We start from the raw sequence: 25,334 nt of genomic DNA on the forward strand, positions 1-25,334 counted from the left end.
TCTTCTCTATCATTAGGCCACTTTATCCTATGACCTTAAATGCAAACCTGGACCATCAGGGAATGCACACTCAGTTTCCTGGAAGGAGGATCCTGTGACTAAGATTATATGGCAGGACATTATTTCCTTGTCCTCCTGTGACATCATCAGGTACCCCCTTCCTATGAGGCTGTGAAAGTTAGCACATTTGTCCCCTGAGAGATGCAGAGCTAAACACAGCATGTCAGTGGAGGAACTAGGCTCCTCATGAAGTGTCTGGAACAGAGAAGACTACCAGAGCAATCTGTCCTGCCTGTGTTCTGTGTCCAGCTGCCATCTCAGTAGCCTGCAAGAAACAGAGTGGCAAGGAATGAACTATGGATGATTGCATTCTTCTGGTGGGCCAAATTCAGAATCCAGTCCTTTGGCTGTGGTCTCTGGATTAAGAAACTATGAAATAGCTTCCATATTGTTGATCGATAAGGAATCACCCACATAAGAAGAAAAGAACAACTGTAACATACATTTTCAAGAACTATGTCCATTATGATCTTGACCTTTTCCAAGTGTTTTGTAAAAACCATTAGCATCAGTCAGTTGACATGAATCCACTGCCTCATGCTGGAAAAATTAAATTTTGTCCTTGCAAACTTTCACTCCATCATTTCTTCAGATTCTATAGCATTGCTGTGATGGGTCCAGGTGAGGTTTTACCTAGTGAATGAATGGAGAGGGGACTTAAGCATCTCAGTTGCACTGACCAGTGCATTGTGCATGGCATGCTCCCAGTCCCGTGATGCTTGATTTTGTGCATGGCTGCAGAATGCCTCTTTGCATAAGGCGTATGTCCACTGATATATACGGAACACCTTTTGATATACTCATTGTATGGATGGGAGGCCACGGGAACAAAGAACTATTGATGCAAGTTTAAAAGATGAAGACTAGTATCGGTGTACCCACTTCAGCAGCCCGTGAGATTTCTCCTTTGAAAGTAAAGCCAAAAACCTTTAGGCCAGTTCAGCTAGACAGATCAAAGATCTTCAACGTGAACAAGCTGAGATAGTTTGGCATGTAACATCAGTCTTTATACTTACTCTGAGATTTCCAAAGCTTCTGACTAGCAATGTCTTTTGTAATGCAATGATGCGTTGTCATAAGTGTTGCAGTGGCGCCTAGGAAATCAGTCGGAATTGGGTCTCTTTCTGCTGGATGAGACCCACAATAAAAACATTATTTCCCCTGCAAGAGATAAAAAGGTTCATCTAAACTAGCTAACACATTAAGTACTCTGGTGTGCCTGTTGCGATTTCAAAACATGTTACTTAGTGTTATTTTGTTTATAATATTGAAGAGATCTGACAATGTCACTCAGCTGTGTTACTCTCACAAGCCATGGAAGGTGCAGAGATTATGTTTAGCCAGCTTTCTGCACTAATTTTGTGCTGGCAGGCTGAAATCCTGAGGTATGTGAGATGAGTCTCAGAGCTGCTTTAATTTATGCTGGCTAAACCATTTCCTTCTGCAGCATTTCACAGGTGCAGGATCAGCAGAGCAATTCATGTTCCACTCCCCGACCGCCCCTGCTCAGTATCTGCCACAGTTTATCCCCAAATTCCCAGCAAGGGGACAAATGCTGCCACCAAGCTTAAGAAAGCTTTATTGATCTGAGAGTGCTCCGAAAGACTCAGCAACAATACAAACTGCAACTACATCCCTCCACCACGCTGCTTCCGTGTGAATTTGGAGAACTAAAATTTTCACTAGCACTCCCAGTGTTTTTCTAGTATTTTAATTGCATCAGGCTACACAGTAGGATGGAAGCTTGCATCTAGTTCCTTCCCAGAGATCCAGCCTCTTTTGATTTTTTGTTTGGCAAAGCAGATAATTTTTATTTATCAAGCCCTTCAGGAATGGAAATTTCAGCTCAAATTCTTCAGCTGAAAGAAACCATCCAGTCTCCCTGTAGGTTTTTGCTGGTGTAAAGGTACAATCTAGCTGCCACATCATTGTTGAGTGTGGAGTTTAAGTGGACACTCAAATAAATACAAGCCACACTTGCTGCAGGCCAGTACCCATCTCTATTTGATTATGTTGTTTTCCTACAGAAGATTTTTGATTGCTGTAGCTAATCTAGAATCTTAAGGGCGGTAATTGGACAAATCAGTTTAGTTGGGCAGCCGAATCTGTGGAAATCTAAGCAGAATGGTAATGCGTGACTAATACACAACAGCGCTCTGCATGAGATAAAGATGCATGTGTAACATATGCAACACACACCCAAGACACTGTGGGAAGAAAAAGACAAAGACATTTGACAGTATATATGCGCCACTCCTCCACTCCAAAGTGCATCCCTTTCTACAGAACAGACACAGCTCTGTAGCGACAGTGAAGCATGACCTTCACTCTCTGCCATCAGGGACCCTGAGATCCCATTGTTCTCTCTTCCATGTTTTCCAGTCTGGAAACAAGTAAGAAACTTTTCACCCCTGATCCAGCTTAACTGACCATAGTGCATCTCCCTGCTGATAAGCCAAGAGGCTCATTTTTGAGGACAATCTAGGATGCTGTAAATCTCGTTCTCTGTCAGGTAACAATAGATGCCAGTCATGCCAAAAAAAATCCCACTCTTTTTTTTTTTTTTGGCCAGATATAAAATCCTTAGGTGTTCCCAGCTCCCCAACCTTAATTCTCAGCTTGCCCATGTTGGTATTTACATTGTATGCCTCTTAAGCTGGAAAAAAAAAGACTCAAAAAAGGATTTATTGGGGCTGAGGGGGAGAGAGAAGCATAGATACTTCATATTGGCATAGCCAGTGAATGGTAAATACTTAGCCAACAGAACTGGAGCCACTGAAGAACATCCCAGAAGATGACCTGTTTAAACAGCAGCCCCCTCCAGAAATAATGAGTAACTACACTCAGGTCCATGGATCATGTGCAGTACCTTCAGTGGATCCAAGAGGTACTAAAACTGTCCTGCAGCAGTGATACCTCTCTGTACACAGCACAAACGTGGGCCAACAAGCAATGTCAGAGTTGCCACATGGGTAGGGACCGATTGTCAGGTATCTCCAGTCCCTCAACCACCGATGCAGTGCGTCCAGCACAGCCACCGCTCCCCAACCCACTGGCCTCTGGAGCACGATGGTGGAGCAATGTCTTAACAGCAGTTAAAACGGTGCTCCTGCTGGTAGCCATTTTCAGGAAAGAAGCACTGAAGTAATTTTCAGTAGAGGAGCTGAAAGCAGACTCCGGGCAAAGCCGATGTGTCCAGGGGTCAGTCCTCGCGGGGGGCAGCAGGGGTGCTGGACCCACCTTGGCCCTCAGCCTGGCCCAATGCCCTCTCCTCTTGTGAGACCAGGGGTTAGCAGGGCTTTTTTAGGAGTAAAGGAGCTCAAATTGTGAAATGGTGGGCATAGACAGCTCTGCCACCCTCCCTGAGCCCTGGTGTTCAGGAATAACATCTTGCAGGTTTGGTTACGCTTCTGTGAAAACGTACCTCAGTGCTTAGGAACAAGCAAGAAAAGTTAATTACATTTTAGGAATGATTAGGGAAGGAACAGAAAACCCCTCAGTGTTACGCCCCTGCATGTGCAAAATACCCAACATCTCAAATGCTCTCTGCTGCTCTGATTCTTCATCTCAAAACCCACATATTCTGTATGTGAAGGAGACACCGGCTGCAATCACAAGTCAATTCTAGAACAGTCATAGGCATCAGAGCACAGACCTGCTCGGGTAATAAGTTAAAGCCTACTGAAGATGACTACTGAGCAGTCACACTGATGCCATCATGTCAACAGTCTGATTTGACTCAGATGAGGCACTGGAGCCACCTGAACTCTAATTTGAAGATTTTTTTTTTTCCATCTGGGAATTCTTCTGGGAAAGAGAGACTTAACAGATGGCAACTAGCTGTTTCTTTTCCCTTCCACTGAAGGCTAGTCTGCCCAGAGTGGCAAACATTTCCCAGTTCTCCAAGGTTCTTCGTCTATGTTGGCAGTTGCTCACATGGCAAAATGTACTTCCTGTGAAGCTGCTCATCTGTACATGTTTACATTTTCTAAATTCTATTTATTTATAAATATTAATATATGCAAGGCTTTAATTCCTTCTTAAGAGGTTTTTATTTTTAATACTGGTTTTAAAAAAGTAGTTCAGTATCTAAACCACTTAAAATCTGTTATGGCTTCCATTCTTCTAGCATATTTTTTCCTAAGGAGATATTAAATAAAATTCCTTTTACCCTATTACCCATAACTTTTTAAGCAACATGAGCTGTAGTTTCTCATGATTTTTTTTTTTTCTCCTCTTGCAAAGGTCCCTCTGTCAGGATTGCTAAGTCTAGTAGGGAGTGTCCGCAGGGCACTTTCTTCTGTCTTTATCCATGTGCTCTTCCTCCGAAGGGGATAACAATATATGAGTGCCTTAGTTTCCCAATTCCCACTTTTTGTCTCCATCTTTGTAAATAAGTTCAGCATTGTCAGCACACAGAGCAAGACAGATTTGTTAATCAGGTCCAAAGGACCAATCTTTCCTTAACCAAAAGGACCAGACTGTATAGGGACCAGCTGTGTAGTGGAACATCGACTTTATTTCTACATTCAATAACTTAGACTATCCAAACTCCCCAAGGCCAGGGCCACTCTGAGCTTTGTTCCAATGTTTCTCATACAATCTTTCATTGTCTGACTCGCCTTCTTTCTTCATTTTTATGACTTTTCCTTCTCTTCCTGCTTGATTTCCCCTTTCACAGGCTCCTGTGCCAGCTTCTGCTCTTTTAAGTGACTGATTGAAAAGAAGGAGGTGAACCAGTGTTAATCTAGTAAAGTAAACATTCCCTGACAGGTGTCTTAAAGCTGCTGAGAAGGTCTTGAGGAAACAGCCTGAGGTGGGAACAGTAAGGACAGCAAAGGTCACAACTCTTCTGACTCTTGTCTACAAGGTGAATATTACTAGTACCACACATGCTACAGTCCTAAAATGCATTAAGCAGCTAGATGAAGAGAAGGTATATCTTTATTTTTCCCTACATATAAACTCAGTGGCATTAATGGCATCAAATGAAGTCTTTGCCGGTCATTGGGTTTCAACAGTTCCTAATCTGCTTACTACTTAGCCACAGTTTGGTAATTTGTGCCGAATTAGTACTTGGGAACATCAAGTAACCTCTGATTCAAGATTAACCAGGCTAAGGCCTGTCTAGTGTCTGAGCATGAATGCTTTCAGTACAGCACCAATCTATGCAAAGGAATGAAGATCGGACCTCACAAAGTAATTTGCTTCTCTTTGAAAACATAAGGAGGCAAAGAGGGGAAGAGATTTGCAAATCTGACCCATTGCTTCTAGCCTTAAAACTAGACTATAGCATATATATATATAACCCATCAGTATGTGCTGAGGGATGGAAATATTTGGGCATGATTAGTTGGGCTTTCAGCTGATGAGTCACATGTCAGAACTGACTGAAAATCTAGGGGGAATTCTGGGTCTAATGACAAGTGGTTTAGCCTGCAGCGACTGACAACCTCCGAGGAGTTTGCTGCTGACTGCTCAGGCTCTCAGAACTTGGACATGATTGCTACAGGCACTAAGGAAAAGACACTTTCAAGAGAATGAAAAGTTCTGTAGTTTGAAGGCAGGTTTCCAGGAAAAACTAGGTCTCCTAAGAAGGATCAGAGAGAAGGAAAAAAACCAAGAGTCCCTGAGGATGGAGGAAAAGGTCTGAAGGCACAGATATGCTGTCTTTGCAAATCTCACCCTGCCTTCAGGGGGAGGACAGTGATGAGCTGATGCTTCTCACACAAGCTTATAAGAATGAATGAAAATGCCATTCAGTTCTGAGATCCCTGCTCTCTCATGGCAATTTTATCAAACAGAAAAATAAGACTGACTTCTAGTTTGACTCAACAGAGCTTGTAAACATACCAGGTGTTTTTTCATCTAACTTTTACTTAGGTAAGTAATGGACTGGCCAAAACCATATGTCCCTTTATCTCCTAAGGTGAATAAGGTTATGTTTCTTTGGTATTGGGCCAAATTAAAAAAAAAAAAAGAAAGACAAGCCAGGACAGTAAGTGGAGTCACTCACTCACCTATAGTCTACAATCCCTGTCCGATGCCGGTCCAGCTGGCGCACTAGTTCCCCAATTTGAACTCGATCCAGTGGGATGCTTTGTTGCTAAGAGAAGAGAAATGCTAGCAAACCTGGGTATTTTAAAGCAGAAAAATCCTCCATATCAGACTGGGCCTTGGCCATCTTTTAATAGGTGAGCAGATGGCCACGTGCCGGGAGGAAGGGATGGAAAAAATCCAGAGTGGTGGTGGTGAGTCAGTTTCACTCCTTTAGGATTAAAATAAGATTTTCTTTTGCATTTTTTTTTTGTAAAGGAGCATCATTGCTGCCTGACCATTGCTACTGATTCCAAGTACCATGGTGGTTTTGGCAGGAATAGAACTGTCTACTCAGTGTGTAAAGGCAAGAGTTTAAATGCTTCTTTTTCCCTTTCTCATAGCAGTAAGACATAAGTATCTATCAAGATCCTGTACATCCTATACAAACAGTGGACCTCTGTGATCTTCTAGAGTTGATCCGTTATCACTGATGCCATCTGCAGTATTTATTGGCTGTCATAGCCTTTCCTTTGATCGCATTTGGGGCTCTACTTTGCCAGTGAGTGAATTTAGCCTTCTAGCCTGAACACCATCACCACCAAGGCTGGCTGGTGGCTGTGCTGCAGCAGAGAGGTTTCCCTAGAACAGTAACCTGCCAGAAGAGCATCCTGGCCATGCTTTCAGAGGCACACCTGCATCATGGCTCTCCGGAAGGCTGCCACAGGGATCTTCATGTTTCCATCCTTGTCAATATTCCTAAAAAAGTCCCAGAGTTGTAGATTGTGCTCTTTCAAATATTTCTAAGAGAAGCAGAGATAAAACATGGACATAACTGTGAAACAGCCACTGATACTTGCCTCCAGTTCTCCCCTTATTCTTCCATCTGTCACCCTGCCTTTACTTAGCCCATCACTGAGATATACGAGCTCTTAATCCTTGTGCAGCCACTCACCCTATTGTGAGAATAAAATCCTTTTGTTCAGGTTAATCTCATTCTTCTCAGTTATACCTCCTCCCCTTACCTTGAAATGAGACTCAGTAGTAAACCTGTTTCTTCTGATAATTGCCTATGGTTTTTTGGTCCTCATCCCAGCAGCCACTGCTTGGCTAGGCTCTCTAATCCAGAGGCAGTCCTCTCCCTCAGATCTCTGATCACTTTAGTGACTCTTCTCTGAATTCCTGTCTGTTTGATTGAGGACACATCTGAGTACTGTAATGGCTGTTAAAAACTGCAAAGCATTCTAATGTGAGCGTCACTAGCTGTGAAGCACAGCAGCACTGATGTGAGCTAACAGCCCAAGCTTTTGCTTAAGTTCGTCTGAATCCGTATCTACAGCAAAGTCTCACCCAATTAGATGAAAATTTGCACAGCAGCTAAGAAAGGTGGTGAAGCTGATAGTGCAAACGTGTTATTTAACTCAGCAGTGCTCAAGTGCTTGCGTTGCCTTCCAGCAAGGAGGACAGCACCATCTGCTGCTCTCCTTAGAAATTACAGACCTTGAAAAGCTGGGTAATTTCTATTTAGGATAGTATTTGCTTGTAATACCGTATCCTACTTTTACGAAGCACATTAATTTTGATGCTAAAGCACAACTGTCAGTGAAAGGTTCTATGAAAGGCAGCTATTGTGGTGAGCTTGTGATGAGGATGGACACTCATTTGGATCAGACCTGAAAACAATCGGTATGCTTTACACAGCAAGCAAACATCTATCCAGATTATTTTTTCCCCAGTGCTCTCAGATACCAAGGCATTAGCTTCTCCTGAAAATCAAAGGATTTTCTTAGTCAGTCTGCTTGGCCTGAGATATGTGAACATTGTGACAGTCCTTGTGAATATACTTTTCTCAAGGAACTTGGCTGAATTTCCCACTTGAAAGAAAGCTTATTCCTTCCAACCTCCATCGCTCCAAGTGCTTGGAGCATGTGTACTGTGTACAGGGGAGCTGTGGATCCAAATTCAGTAGCTCACCTGAATCACTTTCATGGGATTTGGATGCTGGTTGGGGATCTTGGTGATACAGCCTTCGACCTCACCATGGATGACATCTAGTTCAGGACGCATTTGACACACCAAATCCAGCAATTTGATGAAAGTTTCATTCACCAACACATTCTGGTACACAGGAGGAAGGAAAGTGCAGTCAGCGTGGACATTCAAAGAACAACAGACTTGTTTGTATTCACAAATTCATCTAAAGTCAACATTAACCATTCTCTCCTAGGGGATGGTGCCTTCTCCTATCTCTGCTTTTAACTTTCAGAAATCCCGTGGAGGCCTGAGCCTAAAAAAGTGTTCTTCTTTCTCTTTTCCCATGTCTGAGACAGAAAAGGGTTTACCAATTTATGTAGAAATTAGCAAAGTAGATGTTTTTCAGGTGAATGTCTACACCAAAGACCACTTATGTTAGGTGATTCATGTTCATCCCTGAGACAATTCTAGATAGGTCTCCTCTCCATTCAGTTAAGATGCAGACTGCAAGTTGAACACTCAATGGCCAAAATGTGCCATTGAAAAAAAAAACCAAACCTCATCCAAGGCCTAAAGGATTAGTATCTCCAGCAATGTAAGTTTATAGCCCAGACAAGAAAGATGCACCTAGCTGGGAAAGGTCTAGATGTCTTGAGATGAAAAGAACTTCTGGTAAAGCTCTGTTTCATTGTGTAACCCTAGTAAGAAGCTCCAGTCAGCAGTACAAGACCTGAGAATTGTTTTTTCCTAAGAATTTCAAACAGGGTAGTGATGGCTCAGCATTTCAGAGCTGAGTTTTCTGTTTTAGCACTTACAGAATAGGCAGCAGCACAGTGTCCTGATTTAGGATTTTGGGATATTAGAAAGTAAGCTATCAATGTAAATATTATTAATGTCACTGTAATTTATTCTTCTAAATTTAAGTTGTGACAAATTTGCCTTTGCCTCAACCGATCTTTTAAAAACATCATTACGATTTTGTTCATAGCCATGACGGCAGGGGAATTGCTCATGTGTTATGTTAGTTACATACTTAATTGTTGGAAATTTCCAGGCAGTTCAGGAAATTAATGAAAGCTTGTTTTCTGTCACAGTGGGAGGTTCCCAAGGCATCAAGCACCATATTTTTTCCCAAAGTTTATTTACAAAGTCTCCCAATACATTCTTATAGCTTCTTTTTAGAAGCTTAAGATCCACCATTCTTAAGATTCATCTAGAAGCTTATAATCTACTGTGCAGTGAGCTCTTGACTGTTACTACTCGAAGACAGTCTTAAATGAGTCTGAGTCTGGCTGGATTTACTAGTTTTCATTCAGCACCTGGGGTTTTATAGATGCAGAGTGACTCTCTGAAGGAGCCATTCAGACATCCTTGCACTGTGCACACTAGCAGAGTGTCCTAGTCCTGGGAGCACAGCACAGGAGAGCCGGAAGGCTTGCCAGCCTGGCTTGAGCCCATGAAAAAGCCAGTGGACCACCAGTGCGGCCTCAGCAGCAGTGTAGCCAAAGCACCGTGTCTGGCCTAACAATCCATGCTGGGGTCAGGCAGCATCCAGAGAGAGCCAGCTTGTGCATTTCTGCAGGTTTGACACAGGCAGTCCACAGTCCAGAAAAACAACACATGGACAGCAGAAAAGCAACAGTGTTTTCTTCTGTACTATGATGGTGAAGATGGGCGTGTGCTGGCTATTTTGATTCACGACTTCTATAAAATGTTTGATAGTCAGTATCTGCAAGTCGAAACCCTATAAACAGTAAAAAGAACATGGGGGACAGTCATGCTTAGAAATGCTGTCAGAAGCAATAAACTGTTGTTAAAAATGTGCCTTTCTATTGCTTCGCCTTTGCTACTGCTGTCAAACCCATGCAAAGGTTTCTAGATGTCATCCTTATTGGAAATTCCTCTTACAGACACACTAATTATTAATTTCTTCAAAGTCAAGATAAGCATTTATCACTGGGAAAATAGGCAGAAGAGGCTTTTTTTTGTGTTTTTCCTTAAGTTTCCTATAAAAGATTCAAACCTTTACTAATTTCTTAAAGGTTTAAGACCGTGTAAGATCTTGGGAGTTGTGTATTTGCAAGTGCTCTGAATTGAAATGCAAGATGCCCTGCATCACAGGTGGATTGAAATCTGTCAGACAGATTAGATGTTTGCCTACAAGCATTTGATTGGGACACTGAAATGTCATTGTAAATTTATGCCATTGACCATTTATCTTGTGAAATGCCAGGTGATTTAGACTTTTTGAAAAGTGAGGTGAAGAGAGCATCTGTTAACCCTAAAAAGCAGAAATACATAGTGAGATTTAGGTTGTTTTGAAGATTCTTCATGTTAATTAACTCCTTGCCTCAAAATTTCTCAAGTGTCTCCTTTTAAATAAGTGCATTTAAACAACTTATTTAATTTCTTAGAATTTAGCTGAAATACATTACTCTTTCTAAGTTTATGAATTGTTTATGTTATTAATAATACAAACAGCAGAACCATGTATACTATAATTAAATCCTTTACCCCTATACAGCCCATTTTATTTCTCCTTTGCAGAATGAGTCCTGACTCCTTGCAGACTTGGCTAATAATTCTCTTTAATCTTAATTTATGCAGGAAAAATTGTCTGCCCTAGAGGAATGCCTGTTCTTCAGATGATCTCTGCTGAAAGCCCTTGATACTCTCAGGAAAGACTATAGATGAATATTATTTATTCTGCTTTGTTTTAGTTTGCTCTTTAGTTTAGTTCTTTAATACAGTAACCACAGGACAAAGGTACACATGCAGATGTAACTCAGGTACAATCCATTACGTCTCCAAAAACTGCCCATGAACGTTTTTTAGCTGGTTTCAAGTGTGAACATATTATTTACATTCCAAGTCCCAAATCTAATCTAATGCTCTTTCCTTTAATCATGGTGCTCCCAAACATGGATGGGCCCTGAGGCCCCTGACACCTTCTGTAACTGCTCCTGTGAAGCACCAAAGCTTGGATGGGAAGGCTAGGAGTAGACTGATGTGTGCCCAGATCTCTCCCCAGTATTAGTCTACAATGCAACCCCTGCCCTCACTCAGGAGCTCAGAAGCATTTCTGGGTCTCTCATTTCAGAAGTAGCACATGAGGTTATAACAATATGTGTCATGCTCCCAACTTCCTATGCAGCAACATACTAAGATTTGGCTTCTTTGATTTTTTTTCCTTCCACATCAGCCTTTTAATGTTTGTTGTTGTTGTTGTTGTTGTTGTTTTAAATAAATTTGCTTTGCTTTCAATGCCTTGAAGCATCCATCTTCTTCTACTCCTCATACATACTATCAGAATATCAAAGCACTTCACAGTATCTAGCATCTTAGGCTACCCTGGAGGGGGACAGCTCAGGGGACGAAAAGAATTCATCCTCCAGTGGGAATTCTCTCCTTGTTCTTGTTCCGCTATTGCAAAATGGGAGTGAAATGTGGTAATACTACAGACACCTCTCTCCAGCGCCAGACCAAAGCCCTGTAATTTCCACATGGCTCCTAGAGGGCTGTCAAATAGTAGCCTCTTTTTATTAATGGCTGTGTATAAACAAAACAAACAGCAAGTCTCAAAACAGTTTTGGAAGGGAGCAGCTCTGTTATCCACACAGTTCCTAAAAATATATAGTGTGTGGTTCTGGAGGCTTTCCAGCACATAAGCTCTTACTGAGATGTTGATCTCCTCCATCATGCAGTTGTGGTTCTTTCTGACAGACGTGAGTAGTGCAGTGGCACCTTCCACGGTCAGGGGATTATTTGCCATCTATGGATGAAGAGACATAGATTCAGATATGGTGAGAATGAGGATTTCTGCCCTAGCAGAGGGCATATTGTAACTTCAAGGACCATCCTTTCTTCCCATTCTTCTGCAGGGCTGTAGAATAAGTGGTCCCTTCTGATGGGTTTACCTGTTATCTCACCATCTCTTGTCTCTGTCCCACAAAACTCTGCAATGCAACTTCCCAGTGGAGTTGCCTTCTCAGCCTCTCTCTGTCTCCTTGTGTGAAATTCCACATATCAGATCCCCTGCATTTGTCCCTCAGGAGTATGTGATGTGGATCATGTTCAGTCATGTGATGGGGAAACGCTGACACAATGGACTGCATATGAATGTGTGCTTGCTAGTAGGGTCCCTCTGGATGGGGGTATGCCGCTTGGGGCATTTCCCATACCCTGGGCTCCTCTTGGTAGCACAGCAGATCATAGCTCAAGCTGATCGGTTGCCTCTGGCCTACAAGGTCTAATTATCTGGCATTATGGGGTTCGCATTGCCATGTGCATCTCCTAGTGTGTGAACATCACCTCTCCTGCACCTTGGACTTCATGTGCACGCCCCACTCCCACTGTCTGAAAGAAAAACTTTCTTCATTAACATTGATCAGCAGAAGACATGTCCTCCTTTAAACCCGTTTTGTTATCAGGCCATAAAACAATCTGTGCAGTTACATAGAGAGAGGAATACCTTGGTGTAAGCTAGTGACCTTACCTCAAGCCAGGTTAAGAGCAAGGCAAGCAGACGCATTTATTTACATAACCTAAACCAGCAGTCCCAAAGACTGATGTGGTTGCTGTGATTTACAAGGACAGGGATGTCCAAAGACAGGCCTACATGAACAGCTTTAAAGATGCCCCTCAGGCACCATAGTGCCATTTGCAGGGTCTCAGGATGGTGATGTTAGATCTAGCAGAGAATGCAGCTCGTAAGCAAGCTGACTTTTCTGAGCCAAATTCCTAGAAAATGATCTTGGATTGAGAAGACATGCTAGCTCTCAACCCTAACCTCTGAAGTGAGCTTGGGTGGTCATTCAGTTTTGCTCTTTCCAGGATTATTGATCCCTAGTTTACTAGAAGGCAGTTTTGGCTTTCTTTTTTTCCAGGACTTGATAACACTCCTCTCCTTTAGGTAGTGCTGTGGCATTGCCCTGACATCGCAATGACACAGATTATCCTGTGTTTGAATAAATTTTTAGCAAATCATTAACACAGTGAGAAAGGCACACTCTTGCCCGGCTGCAAACTTAAGTGTGAACCTTTGCTTTAGGTTGAAATGCATATTACATGTACATACGTACCTTCACAACTACATTTTATGTATATATGCAGAGCTGTTGAACGCCTAAGCTCTCTGCTAGACATGTTGAATGCCTAGGTTCTCACTTGACTGAGACTAGACATCACAGGAATCAACCACTTTGGGGTAATAGTGGGTGTGGGGTTATGCCAAGCCGTCCCTGGGGGATTTTTTTGAGAGAACAGTACAATTTAGTTGTCCCAGAAGAAACTCACGGGATAGGATTTCCTTCTGCTTAGCTCACCTTCAGCCCAGTGCAATACTAATTTCCTCCAGTTCTAGCTCAGACAGCTCAGCTCTGTCTTCTGTCCCTCCTGGCTCAGATCTTTCTACTCCCTCAATTTATTCCTGAAGCCCTGTCTGGGCTTTATCTTACCTTCAAGATTTTGAGTTTTCCATTAACTTCAAGGCCCCTGCAGAGATTCTTGGCTCCCTCGTTGTTGATCTGGTTGTTGCTGATGTCCAGATGAACCAGCACGTTATTGACTTTGAGAGCTTCTCCTAGGGCCAGTGCTCCCTCGTTGCCAATGCCATTCCAAGAAAGGCTGAGTATTTTCAATGCACCATTGCCCTCCAGGGAGAGAAGAGGGATCTTAGCTACTGCATGCCCATCTTCTCTACAACTCTACCCTTTCTTGCCTGACTGAGACAGGAGCATCCTTCAAGTCACACCCGGGCAGCCCAAACTAATCCAACATCTCTGCAATGTTACCAGGGTCTCTCCATCCATGTAAGTCACCAGACCTACTCACTGCTTTAGTCATTCTCCTGGCGCTGACTGCCCATGTCAGTAGGATGAACCTTGCTAGAGCTACTGAATCCTGCTCAGATCTCAGGGATGTGAATTTCCAATCAGTGTTTCAACCAGCTCCTGCTAATATCCCTGGGAAGGGTATCACAAAACCAGGGCGTTCCTACCCTGAGACCTGTGCCCAATCCTACTGTCCCTTTCCGGCTCAGGTGGTTCCAGCTCAGGTCCAGAATCTCCAGTGTTGTGTTTCTGGCTAGGAGAGAGAAATTGAGATGTCAGCGCATGAAAAGTGCTCTAGACAGAGCTGCTGACCCACTAAGAGAAAGTTTGCTGGGGGTTCAGCAACAGCTTCATTGATTGCAGTAGGAGGAACTTGTACCTATAGAGTCTTTGCTGTACATAGCACACAATGAACAGAGAATGGGCTGTCAATCACAAGCAGAAAGGGAACACAGATTTTTTTTTTTCTGGCTTAATCAAAGTATAAGTTGTGAAAGAGGAAGGTAGAGAGAGGGAGGATTTCTTATATTAATATACACTGTCTGTTTTTCTCGCTGTGAAAAATGACTGGATTCTCCTTGCCACATCTAAAATATCAAGACTCATTCTGTGTATGTTTGATTAGCAGAAGAGAGGAATTCAGCTTCATATGGTAGCTCTGCCCAGCTGTATATGTGCGAGTGCCAATTCACATGCACAGCACACCTCACGGTGTAAGTTCTGCTTAGAGCAGGGTATGTGTGAATTTATTTGTGTCTACTGCAACACTGGGAGGGGTAAGACTTGCTGCCAACACTTGCTTCTCATTTTCAGAGAGAATTTCTCATCCAGATTTCCCATGGATGGGAGGTTGGATGGAGGCAGATGGTGATTTTAGCTGACTTAAAAATATTCCTTTAAGAAACAAAGCAGAAAAGTAACAGATTCTGCAGAAATCTGCTGCTCCTGCCTCAAGTGAGCTGGAAGGAGAGAAGAGCTGTAAGACCTTTAATTTTGGAGAGGCATTGTTGCAAGTTTTAGTACCGATCTCTGTGCTGCCTGCAGGCTTGTCCGAGCAACTTATAGCACATGCTTGTGGCCATTATGGTAGCAGGTGTGATGGACATACTGAGGGAAGAAAAGCTGTCAGATATTCATATAAGTCTTTCCCAGTGCACTAATAGCACCTGGGATTACTAAAAGACTGTAACCATTTTGTTTGCTTTCCCTCTCCAGGGCTACTAGCACACTGTGGATCTCACTTTGTCTGAACAGATAAATTAGGCAGCTTAATTTTATTTCTTCCTAATCTGTTTCCTTTGCTGCTTGCTCTGCAATGGCTCAAACCATAAGGATCTGGGCTACTTAAGAAAAATTGAAATAACTCCTGAACTTTGTAATCAAAAGCTTAAAACAAGCAGCAGTTCTGATCCTATAAGATTTTAGTAGAATGCAATTTTCTGCTTTCTACTCCCTGAGGGACTTAGCTTTCAGCTCCCTTCTCTCTGACACAGACTGCTCTGTTAACTGTGATTTCTCATCCTGCATTTGTGTTCTGATACATCAGTCATAGTTCCTACAGTCACCTGTGGTGATGAGGGTGAGCCTGTGGACCAGGCAGGAAGCTCTAAAACTGGATGCCCTGTCTTTTGTACTACCCACCACGACATCGGGCATTTTTGCTGGAGAAGAAAATACATGTTCACTGTGCTGGTGCTATCAAGTCCCCCAGTGCCTGCGCTCCTGGCTTTGTGGGAGTAATAAATTAAGTTACCAAGCATCTGTCCCAGGAGTTGTCCTCCCTTCTCAGAGAACTCATTGTGGCTGAGATCCAGCTCCTTCACTTTGTAATTGCCCTGCAGAGAGACAAATGTGCAGAGACAATGAGATCTTCCAGCTGGCTGCAACCAGCTGCCACGCCAAGGCCCCCACAGGAGGATGAAACAGAGGGATATCAGACACATTGAAATCTTCGGTGCATGGGAGATCATCAGTACAATCAGAGACTGTGGCACTGTGTGTCCCAAAACAAAGCTTTGTTAGGCATATAACATCACAGTGATTATCTTCCCAAAACAGCAAAAGCAATGGGTTTGTTGTGCAAACTTCCCTCACACAGCTCATGTCTGGCCTGCAACACATTCTCAGTCTGTTCCTGCCCCTGTTTCACTCCCACCATTGTACCCTGACCAAGAGCACTTTCTGATACCAGGTCAAGACCTTGCTTCAGGGCAGCTCCTGGTAGTGCCAGATGACGCAGAGGCTTTGAGACAGGAATAACCAAAGAAGCCAAGCATCTTCTTTTTACTGGTGAATTGCAAAATGATATGAATTTGGGTTACTTATCCTTCTTGAAAATGTTTTGTCACCCAGATGTTGTTCTGCTGTTCTGTTACACAGTCCTGCAGGTTTGTTTCTCAGCCAGACTCACACAGCTGTTCTGAGAAAATGTTAACGCAGTCCATCCTGCTCTGTGTCCTCTTAGCCTCTCTCATTTCTGAAGTAAGCAAGAGGCACTTAACGGAATTATGCCAGGAAATCATATCGGCATTGCCAAATGAAATCATGCCAAGTGAGTAGCAGCTTCAAGATGAGGAAAATCTGTTACACCGCCAGGGCTGCAAATGACCTTGTATTTCAGGTAACTCACCATTAATGCCTCAGCAAAGTATGGTGCAGTCTCCTCTCCAAAGTTGTTTCCTGGGGAGGAAAAGTATGTTAACAGTGTGCTGCTGATCTCTCCCTTGGTGCTGTGCTGGGGTCTGCAGGAAGCTGTGCTTTTAGGTGGAACCTCCAGTTAACCACAGCCCATATCAGGCTGTAAGAAGTTAATCACTTTTGCACTTTGCTTGACAGAGTAGAATTACCCCAAGACGCGGCAGACATCAATTATCTAAGTTTCTCCTAAAGGACTGTTTTTCAGAGGTGCTGGAGGTTGAGCGCATCAAATATTTAATCACATTGCTATAAATCTAGATTTCCATTGTTACTCTGGGTTCCCATCAGAGACATAGCTGAGAGATTGATTTTGCCATAGTCTGCCTAATATTCTCAGAATGACAGACTGGAATGGAACACATGCTATTTCACTTCCACTGCCATCACTGTTTGAGAGCATACAGCCCACCTGAGAGCTGAAGAGTATGGAGGTAGGACATGTTATCCAGAAGCAAACTGGCAATGGCTTCAGCTCCTGCTGTGTCTAGGTGGTTATTGGAGATATTCTGGAAAGAAAGAAGGCAGAATGAGAAGGATGAGTCCGAAGAATGAATCAGCTTTATTGTCTTCTTAATGCCCAAGATATCAAGGGAATGCGATGAGCAAGACAAGCAAGATGAGCAAAGTCACAAATTTCAGCCAGACAGTAATTAACCTGTGAGTTACAGGTGTGTTTAACCCTGTATCCTTCCTAACAGGAATAAAGCCCTAGAGCCTTCAGTTTCACATGGATCTTTGTCTTCAGTGAACCAAGAGGCATTTGGCCCAGAATCTTTTCTTACAGTGTAACACAAATTCCATGGCCTATCAAAATGCATTTTGTATATCCCAGTTTCAGATCGAAGGAACATTCCTACCAGTTCATATCTGAAAGTTTTGCATGATTCCTTTAATCTAGTTGGAAAAGTTTCCCCATGTCATATTGGAGAATGAAAGTTCCTCACCAAAACATTTTTTCCATTGGCTAAGCATGAACTAGAAAGACTTAGTTATGGTAATTATTGTCACATCTGCTAATGAAGAGAACAGTTCCAGGCTCACCAGACTGCCATCACATGCCCACTTTTGCTTTTCGGAAGCATGTACTTTTAAAAAATAGAGCAGCATAAAATACCATGAATGTGGATATTTTTGTATGGGAACAATGGTTATTTGGTTAAAATTTTAATGGAATGAATTGATTTTCTTTCAGATGATTGAACTTCGTGAGCAGTAATTTTGGCTACAAACTGTGTTAGATTGGGTACCAGTTCTTGAAGGGAGGAATTCTCTCGTAGCATCTCTGCTATATCTATGGCTCCTTCTGCCAGAATGCAGTTGTCTTCCAACTCTAGATGGGTGATGGTTCCATTGGACTGGGGAGACATGAATGTAAACAGAGACACACAAAAAACTGCTGAAAAGTTAATGAAGGGGATAGTTTCCTCAGTTCAACACACACCTGACATTTCCTCCAAACCTCAGAAAGTATTCCAGGTCCTGATCAGGACAGTGATTGGGGAACGTGACAGAGGCATGGCAGTGGGAACTGGCATACAAAAGAGATGGGTTTTTTTGAGAGGTTTTGAGTGGGTAGGACTTTCCATTGCTTTCTGCCACCCTGGAGACTCAGGTTCAGATCCAAGCTCCAATTCAGCCCTTTTGGGCCTGTCCATTGGTGAGTGTAGCATATCCCTATGCAGAACCCAGAGTGGGGCATACCAATCCCTCCAGCCCTACTTCTGGCTTTGTAGGGATTAGGAGCACTGGGAACTTGTGTCCCATGGAAGAGCATCAGTTTGCTCTTGGGGGTAACTCCAGCAAAGGCCAGCCATTGCCACACAAGACTTTCCTGTATAGGGGATTAGAAATATTAGGAATGCTCAGAGCTCCTACAGGGAAGATACATGACTTTTTCTCCCATACTGTGTACTCAGTGATAGCTTCCAGGCCTGAGAGAGGCCTAAAATGCCTATTGTTCTTGAGAACAGTGGTCCCACTCCTACTGGCTACTCACCACCAGAGCAATAGCAATGGCTTTGACACCTTTGGGTCCTAGACCATGATGGTTCAGGTTTACATAAGGCTTGGCCAAGTTCTGAATAAAGTGTGAGACAGGCACCACCTCCATCAGCCTGCATGCTTCCAAGTACAGCTCTGCGCCCATAATGCCTGCAAACGCCTTCTTAGGATCTACAGAGAAAAGGTATATTAAGTGGTGCATTCAGTGTCCTCCCTCCTCTTTTAAATAAATGAAGTAACTTAATAAACTTAAGTAACACTATCCAACAACAGTAGGGTTTTACACTTAAAGGGTTATTGTCCCCTGGTTCTCCCCATCTTGTTATTCCAGACTTCCAAGAGTTAATGTATCCTCCTTGCTTCTCCATTTGGCATCCAGTGACTGGCTGCAGCTTCTCACCAGTCTGCAGTGTGACTAAACCTTTCTTGATGTAATTGAGAGTTCTTGACATCAGGCAGAAACATTTTCTTTTCTTTTTTTTTTTTTAATCTTAATTGAAGCATGCAGCTGATATTGCCAGCAGAGTTAGGGCAGCTCAGAACATTTTGGCTTACAACCAGCAGAAAGAATCCCAGCATTCTCATCTTGGCCATTGAGTGTTGTTGACACAGCTGCAGTGAGACATAACAGTGCAGCTGGCGGCTGTATTTCCACAAAAACCTGTCATTTGGAATTCCTTCGTCAAACCCCATACTTAGAGCTCCTATTTCTCCCTGTTGTTATATGCATTCAGTGGTCTGACCTCAAGACAAATTCTCCTCTCATCAAAGCCATTTTCCAGTTCAATCTGAGGCCTTTAAAAAACCAGTCTTTTGTTCTTGCATTCTTAAGTTTTTTTTTTTTTTTAATTTTCCTTCCATTTATAATAAGTTAAAAAGTTCTCATCCTAAATTATGGACAAATCCTGCTGTTACAAAAATGACTTGTTTAGCCAGAGGACTGACTTCACTAGGCAGAAGATAGGAGGAGAGCCACCAGAAAAGTCTAGGACAGTTGTGGCAAACCTATGGTACACAGACTGCAATTGCCATGCAGTGTTTCATCAGGAGCACGCATTCAGTCCCATCCCAGGTTTCAGCTAGCTGCTCCTGCTGCCCAGGCAGCGGGCTGGTCTGGCAATGTTGGTTATTAAGAACTAGAGGAGAAAAGAAGGGACAAAGGAATAGCCATGGTGCATAGGAAGCAGTTGAAGGAAGATGCTTGACATCTGAGGGAGAGCTCTTAGAGGGAAATTCATCCCCCCCCCCCACCTTTATCTGTTGCCTGATTACATGTGGTTTTCAGGACCCCAGCAGGGTTGTGTCCTTGGTCTCCATTTTGGATACATACTAGTTGGCTGGTACAGCTCTGACTGTAAGGGAAAGGACTAGTGAGGGCAGATGGTCAGAAAACATTTACCTTCAACCTCAAGGTCAGTGTCAGAGCCTTGTGTAGCTGTCTCTGCTGAGACGTCAGCCAGCGACACAGAGTCTGGAGACGCACTGGTATTGGACATCTCTTCATTCTGATCTGCCATCCAAACAGATTCATTTTGTCAATGCAAGTCCAGCAGAGATGTGACTCTCTGGATGTGACAGATCTCCCACTGCTCTCACTGAAGCCTATGCTCACTTCAACATGCTGCAGGTGCACTCCTTCCCCAGCTCCACTTTGAGCTCACCGCTCCCTGTGCACTGTACAGTGGTGTCAGCCCTGGTGTGGGGACAGGCTCACGCTGGGGCTGCAGACCTGCAGACCAGCTGTGGCTTGGTAGATTTTCAAAAGAGCCCTCCCCAAATTCTCCAGCCTGTGTGCGGGGGACGCACAGTTCTCCCGCATTAGGTCTTTGTTCCCTCATGAGCTGCCTTTCTCAATTTCTGAGCCCACCAGGCAAAGCAAATTTCCCCTCTTCATCCCATTTCCCCACAGACCTGCAAGCCAAACCCATGGCAGTTCCTCCCAGCTCTCCTGAACTGACTCACACTTCCCCAGGCATGGGCAAGGACGCTGTTGGCTGACTTTGCGATCAGGCTGGGAATGCTCCGTAGTACTCTTCAAGCAAAGCAGAAGAGAAAGCATTTGTATGCTGTTGTATATTGGGACTGAGTGTAACTAGACCCACTGGAAGTGATACAGCTTCTCCTGCCTGTAATTCATAACTTATTTTATAGTTAGAGAGAAGGAGAATTTGGAAAATTCCTTTTTAAGAGCAATATATGCATAAAAAATAATGAAGAGTAATTTTGCCAAAGTAATTTCTGGCTAGTAACATAATACATATTTTTTTCCTACTCTGAATCTTCCTTTTCATTCCCTCTCACTGCTTTTACTACCTTCTTCCCTTACTCCTTATTTCCCTTTAGAGCTCCAGGCTACTGATCTGTAATTTTGTACCCTTCTTGGGTGTCAGTTAGCATTGATGTGTGACGTGGAGCTTGCAGTTTGGCTGTTAGTTCAGACCTATGTGAGGGAAAGACTTGGCCAGCTGGTACCCACCTCATGGCATTCAACCAGCCCTGCAGCTGCAGCTCCTGTGTTAAGTGCTTTTCCTTTATTTGTTCAATGATGGGTTTACTTGCCTTACTTTAGAGTGAGAAAGACAAAAGAAAGGGTAAACATGGGTCTAAAACCCATGTAAAGAACTCATGAGACAAGTAGAACCAATGATTTGGGACATCATGATGGTACCTGCTCATCCTTTTTGCTTAATGGCCCTGCAATGCTGGATATGCTGATAAAATAAACTCCCCCCTCTGGGGAACAGTCTATGCTATACAAACCCCACCCAGACGGTATCATCCCCCGATAATGTGGCTGTCATGTGCCCAGTACATCAACCAGTCCTGCAGTATGCAGGCTGAGCCTTCTGAGGTAGATCCAGAAGTGGTCCCTGTACCCTCGTGGAGCTGTGGAAGTTGGCACTGGCACAGGTCCTTCAAGTAGAAATTTGAAAAGCATTGAATCATGATTATTGTTGTTAAAACCAATGCAGTGGAAAGTGATGGGTCTGGAGACTCCTTTACCACCCTCTCCTTTCCCCAGGTGCTGGGGCTGAAGACACAGCGTTCTGCTCAGCCTGCCTCATGCACGGCCTGTATCGGACATGAACCAGGATCTAAGAGAGGAGTTCACTCCATGGTCTGATGTGTGACTTGCGAGGGATGCATCCAGGTAATGGCAAATCCCTTCTCTTGTGCTAGGTTAATGTCCCTGTTCTCTGGGGACGTTGCTTTCTGTTGTCCCCTCATTTGTGTTGTACAAATATTGGATGCAATTTATACTTCAATAGCACTGTGGAGTAGAGAAAATGTTTCTTATTTTTTGCCTAGCATTGCAACAAGGTCCTAGTTTGTGCTGTTAAACTAATGAAGTGGTCTTTCTTAGAACCACTAGTGATGAACATAAAGATCAGATTAAGATTTTAATAAATTGGTTCCCCCCCCCCCCCCGCCAGAATAAAATCTAATTGATGTATATTAAGGAACCTCAGCTGTGGAAGGAAGCTACCAAGGTTGTCCTCACTTCTTTTATTCTGAACATCTGGCATAAGAAATAAATTAGAATAACAGCTCAACTGGGGCAACTCATCAAGTGGAACATAGCATTTTGCAGTACGCAGACAAAATGATACTAATGTAAATATTCACATATAAGCATTTTTTTAACATTCTATAAGGGATCAGCTAATTCAGTGATATGTCAAACAGTATGATTATAATAACTTGAGAGTATTAAGTGCTGAAGGAATCTATGAGGAAACAGCTACGACACGTGATTTTGTATCTAAGCAAAGTATTTAGGAATTAATATCCTAAATGTTGTCATTTATTGAAAATTTGAGAAATTAAGTTTATTGTGGTTTGGAAAACTGTATGTACCTTAGCTTGGTCATCTAGTCAAGGGTATCAGATCTTTATCTCCTATTTTAAGTCATGCCACTGTGGATATTAAAAGACTTATAGAGAAATTATAAACAAATATGTTAATATTTGTCAGGAAAAAAAGATTTTTTTTTTCTCCATCCTAATATAAATAATTTAGACCAAGAAAAGAGCACACCAACCAAACATTTTGACAACATTTTGTCTCTGGAATAGGGTAGGATTAACAATTATACCATTCTCCTTGCTGCTACTGTCAGTTAAATTCAGCCAGTATTTTACCCACAATTATTTAATCCAATATGTAAGGCAAAATGGTAACTATTAATTGACCAAGTATTTTCTTGTGATATTTTTTAATTAATACTGTCAGAAACCCATGAGAAATATTAATTTTAATATAATTGTTTGGGCTTGAGAGCGGGTAATTAATTTTGTCAGATCCCACTTAAGGAGTGAAAGTTTCAAGAGTTCACAGCCAAGAACAGAAATCTTGTTTGCAGAAAAGCTATCTAAAAAGGACTAATCCCAAATAGGCAATAAATCATTATTGCTGGATCAGAAAAACCCCCAGAGCTACCTTTACAGAAAAATAAGAAAAGATATCTGATAAAGGATCTCATCTCTTAGAGCAACCATTAGGGAAAATTATGATGTAACACTTAATAAATTGCATTATAGTCTAAATACAGAAAAACAAGAATCAAAGAAACAAGTTGTCCCACACTACCTTACAGTAATTCACTATGAAGGAAAATAAGAAATGAATTTGTAATGACTAAGTGACAGGCCAAAGGAGGCTTTGAACTTTGAGAGGAACTGCTATGCTAAACTGGGAAGTCAGCCCAAAATGCTGTGAGCAGACCCGCAGCGTGACTCTGCTGTGTACAAGCACAGCCTGAGAGCTGTAGGTTTGAAAAACTCCTCTGCCTCTCACACCCTGCCTGCCCTGGGTGCTGAAGGGCTCAAAGAGGATCTGGGCTCTCGAGGTACTGAGCTCTGACATCTGCTGCAGGCAATAGGGGCAGCTGGGCGGAGCTGCCTGGAAGCTGGTACTGGGCAAGTTCCCAGATGGCAGCTCCCATCTCAGGGCACCTGCACCCTGGATCCCTGTTCGCCACCTTTCTTCTTATTGCTGCCTGCCCTGGGGAAGGGAATCCTCCCCTGCCCCAGTGATCAGCCTGCTGCAACAGCAGTCCCCCTTGGGGGCCAGCAAATTTCCTTTGGCTATTTCTAACTATTTCTGAAGTGAGTTTGCTAGTAACTAAACATCGCACCTGTGTTCTTCTCACGCTTGTTCTCCATGTCCCCACCAGCGAGCGGCACGTTCATTCGCTTTTTCTCTTCTGTAAATGAGGAGTTCACAGCCACCTCCTAGACCCTGGAGATTGCTCACAGCTACACACAAACAGTGCAGCTGCTTGGCTACGATTAAAACATCTCCAGGAGGAATGGTGCCACTTGTAAAATCTGTATTCTTGATTTCCACTGCTTATGAACAGGAGAATCCCATTTCCTGCTTTCAGGGGCTAGCCAGGTGTCATGAGAAAGCCCTGTGGAGTCTGTGGCCACCCCGTCCCCCTGTCCTGCCACCACCACCCTTCTGTGACCTCACCTGCACCTTCCAACTCCAAGGGGTGACATTCAGTGCTGGAAACCCTGTCGCTCTGGAATTCCATCGGCTCCCGATAACTGAGAACAGAACAGCTGCGGTTTTGGCTGTGAAACCCCCCCAGATATATCAGAGAGTCGTGCCAGGCTGCTGGTAAGAGTTCTCCTCTCCTTTGAGTTCCTATTCCAGTTTGTACAATTTCATGAGAAGGCCAGACTGCAGCAGTTACAGTCTTAAAGGAGATAAGGATAGAAGGAGTGTATCGGCCTTATTAGTCTGGAACAGATTCAGACTTCCCTACTGCCAAATTTCCAGTATGTTTGGTAATAAAAGTGTGACTTGTAAACATGTCAGCACTTAACAGGGCCTTGAATCAAGTACTCATTCATCCCACCAACTACTTTTGGTGCCAAAATTGGTGCAGTGCTTATTACTTTACATCATTTATGCCGAGGACTCTGTAACCTTTCCTAAAGGGCTAAAACCCAAACTGTGACAGAACAGGCTTTCTGATAAAGGTTGAGCAGAACTAATACATAAACTTAGAAACCATTCCATTATGGGTGATGTTCAGTGAACATGATCTCTCATACAGATTTTGAAGTTTATGTAGCCTCCACAGTGTAATATGGGCTATACAGAGAGGAAGAAAAAGGCCAAGGATAGGATATTTTTAGCAGTTTTATTCCCCTAGTTTCTACATAAACCTCTCAAGTAGTTGTTGTGGTTTTGTTTAGTGAGGGGGGGCCTAAGGTGGTAGCTTCTGTAGGAAACTGCTAGAAGTCGCTCCCGTTTGTTCAGTGGACTCGGCCAGGCCTAGGGCGGACCCACTGCTGGCCAAGGCCAAGCCAATTGGTAGCAGAATGTTCCATGATAATGACTCTGCGATAACATATTTAAGAAGGGGAAAACAGAAAAAAAAAAAAAAAGAGAACATGTGAAGAAGCTGAGCAGGGGCAGAGGCACAGAGGGGGAGGAGCAGGCCTCATGGGCCTTGCAGGCCTCACCCTCTGGCCTCTCGCCAGGCGGCCGACTGGGCCCGACTCGGTCCGGCCCAGCGTGGCTGCAAGAAGTGGAGAAGAGATGAGCTGGATGATGTGAAGAGATTCTGAGAGGCGTCTGCCAGCCTGTTGTGAATAACTTTTCTTGTGAGAGGAACAGCTACAGAGGCCAAGGTCAGTTCAGAAGGAGGGGGAGGAGTAATGCGGCTCCTGGCCAAGATTCCCCTGCAGCTTGTGGTGATGACCATGGTGGAGCAGGTT

The 25,334-nt window shown here is 43.3% G+C and overlaps 1 protein-coding gene across 1 annotated transcript; it reads right to left on the minus strand.

The window, feature by feature from the left end:
* Positions 1-4,697: 4,697 nt before the first annotated feature.
* On the minus strand, positions 4,698-24,139 carry LRRC74A (leucine rich repeat containing 74A). Its single transcript, XM_086748552.1, has 15 exons — positions 24,071-24,139; positions 23,738-23,834; positions 19,999-20,109; positions 18,595-18,770; positions 17,846-17,953; positions 17,008-17,104; positions 16,531-16,580; positions 15,655-15,736; positions 14,069-14,154; positions 13,527-13,721; positions 11,747-11,842; positions 8,071-8,214; positions 6,792-6,899; positions 6,081-6,166; positions 4,698-4,773 (listed from the first exon to the last, which is right to left on the minus strand). Exons 1-15 carry the CDS (start codon positions 24,137-24,139, stop codon positions 4,698-4,700), a joined length of 1,581 nt encoding a protein of 526 aa, XP_086604678.1.
* Between the last annotated feature and the right edge of the window lie 1,195 nt (positions 24,140-25,334).

Source organism: Chlamydotis macqueenii, chromosome 5 (assembly GCF_036417535.1).
Source record: "Chlamydotis macqueenii isolate bChlMac1 chromosome 5, bChlMac1.mat, whole genome shotgun sequence".
Taxonomy (NCBI): Eukaryota; Metazoa; Chordata; class Aves; order Otidiformes; family Otididae; genus Chlamydotis; species Chlamydotis macqueenii.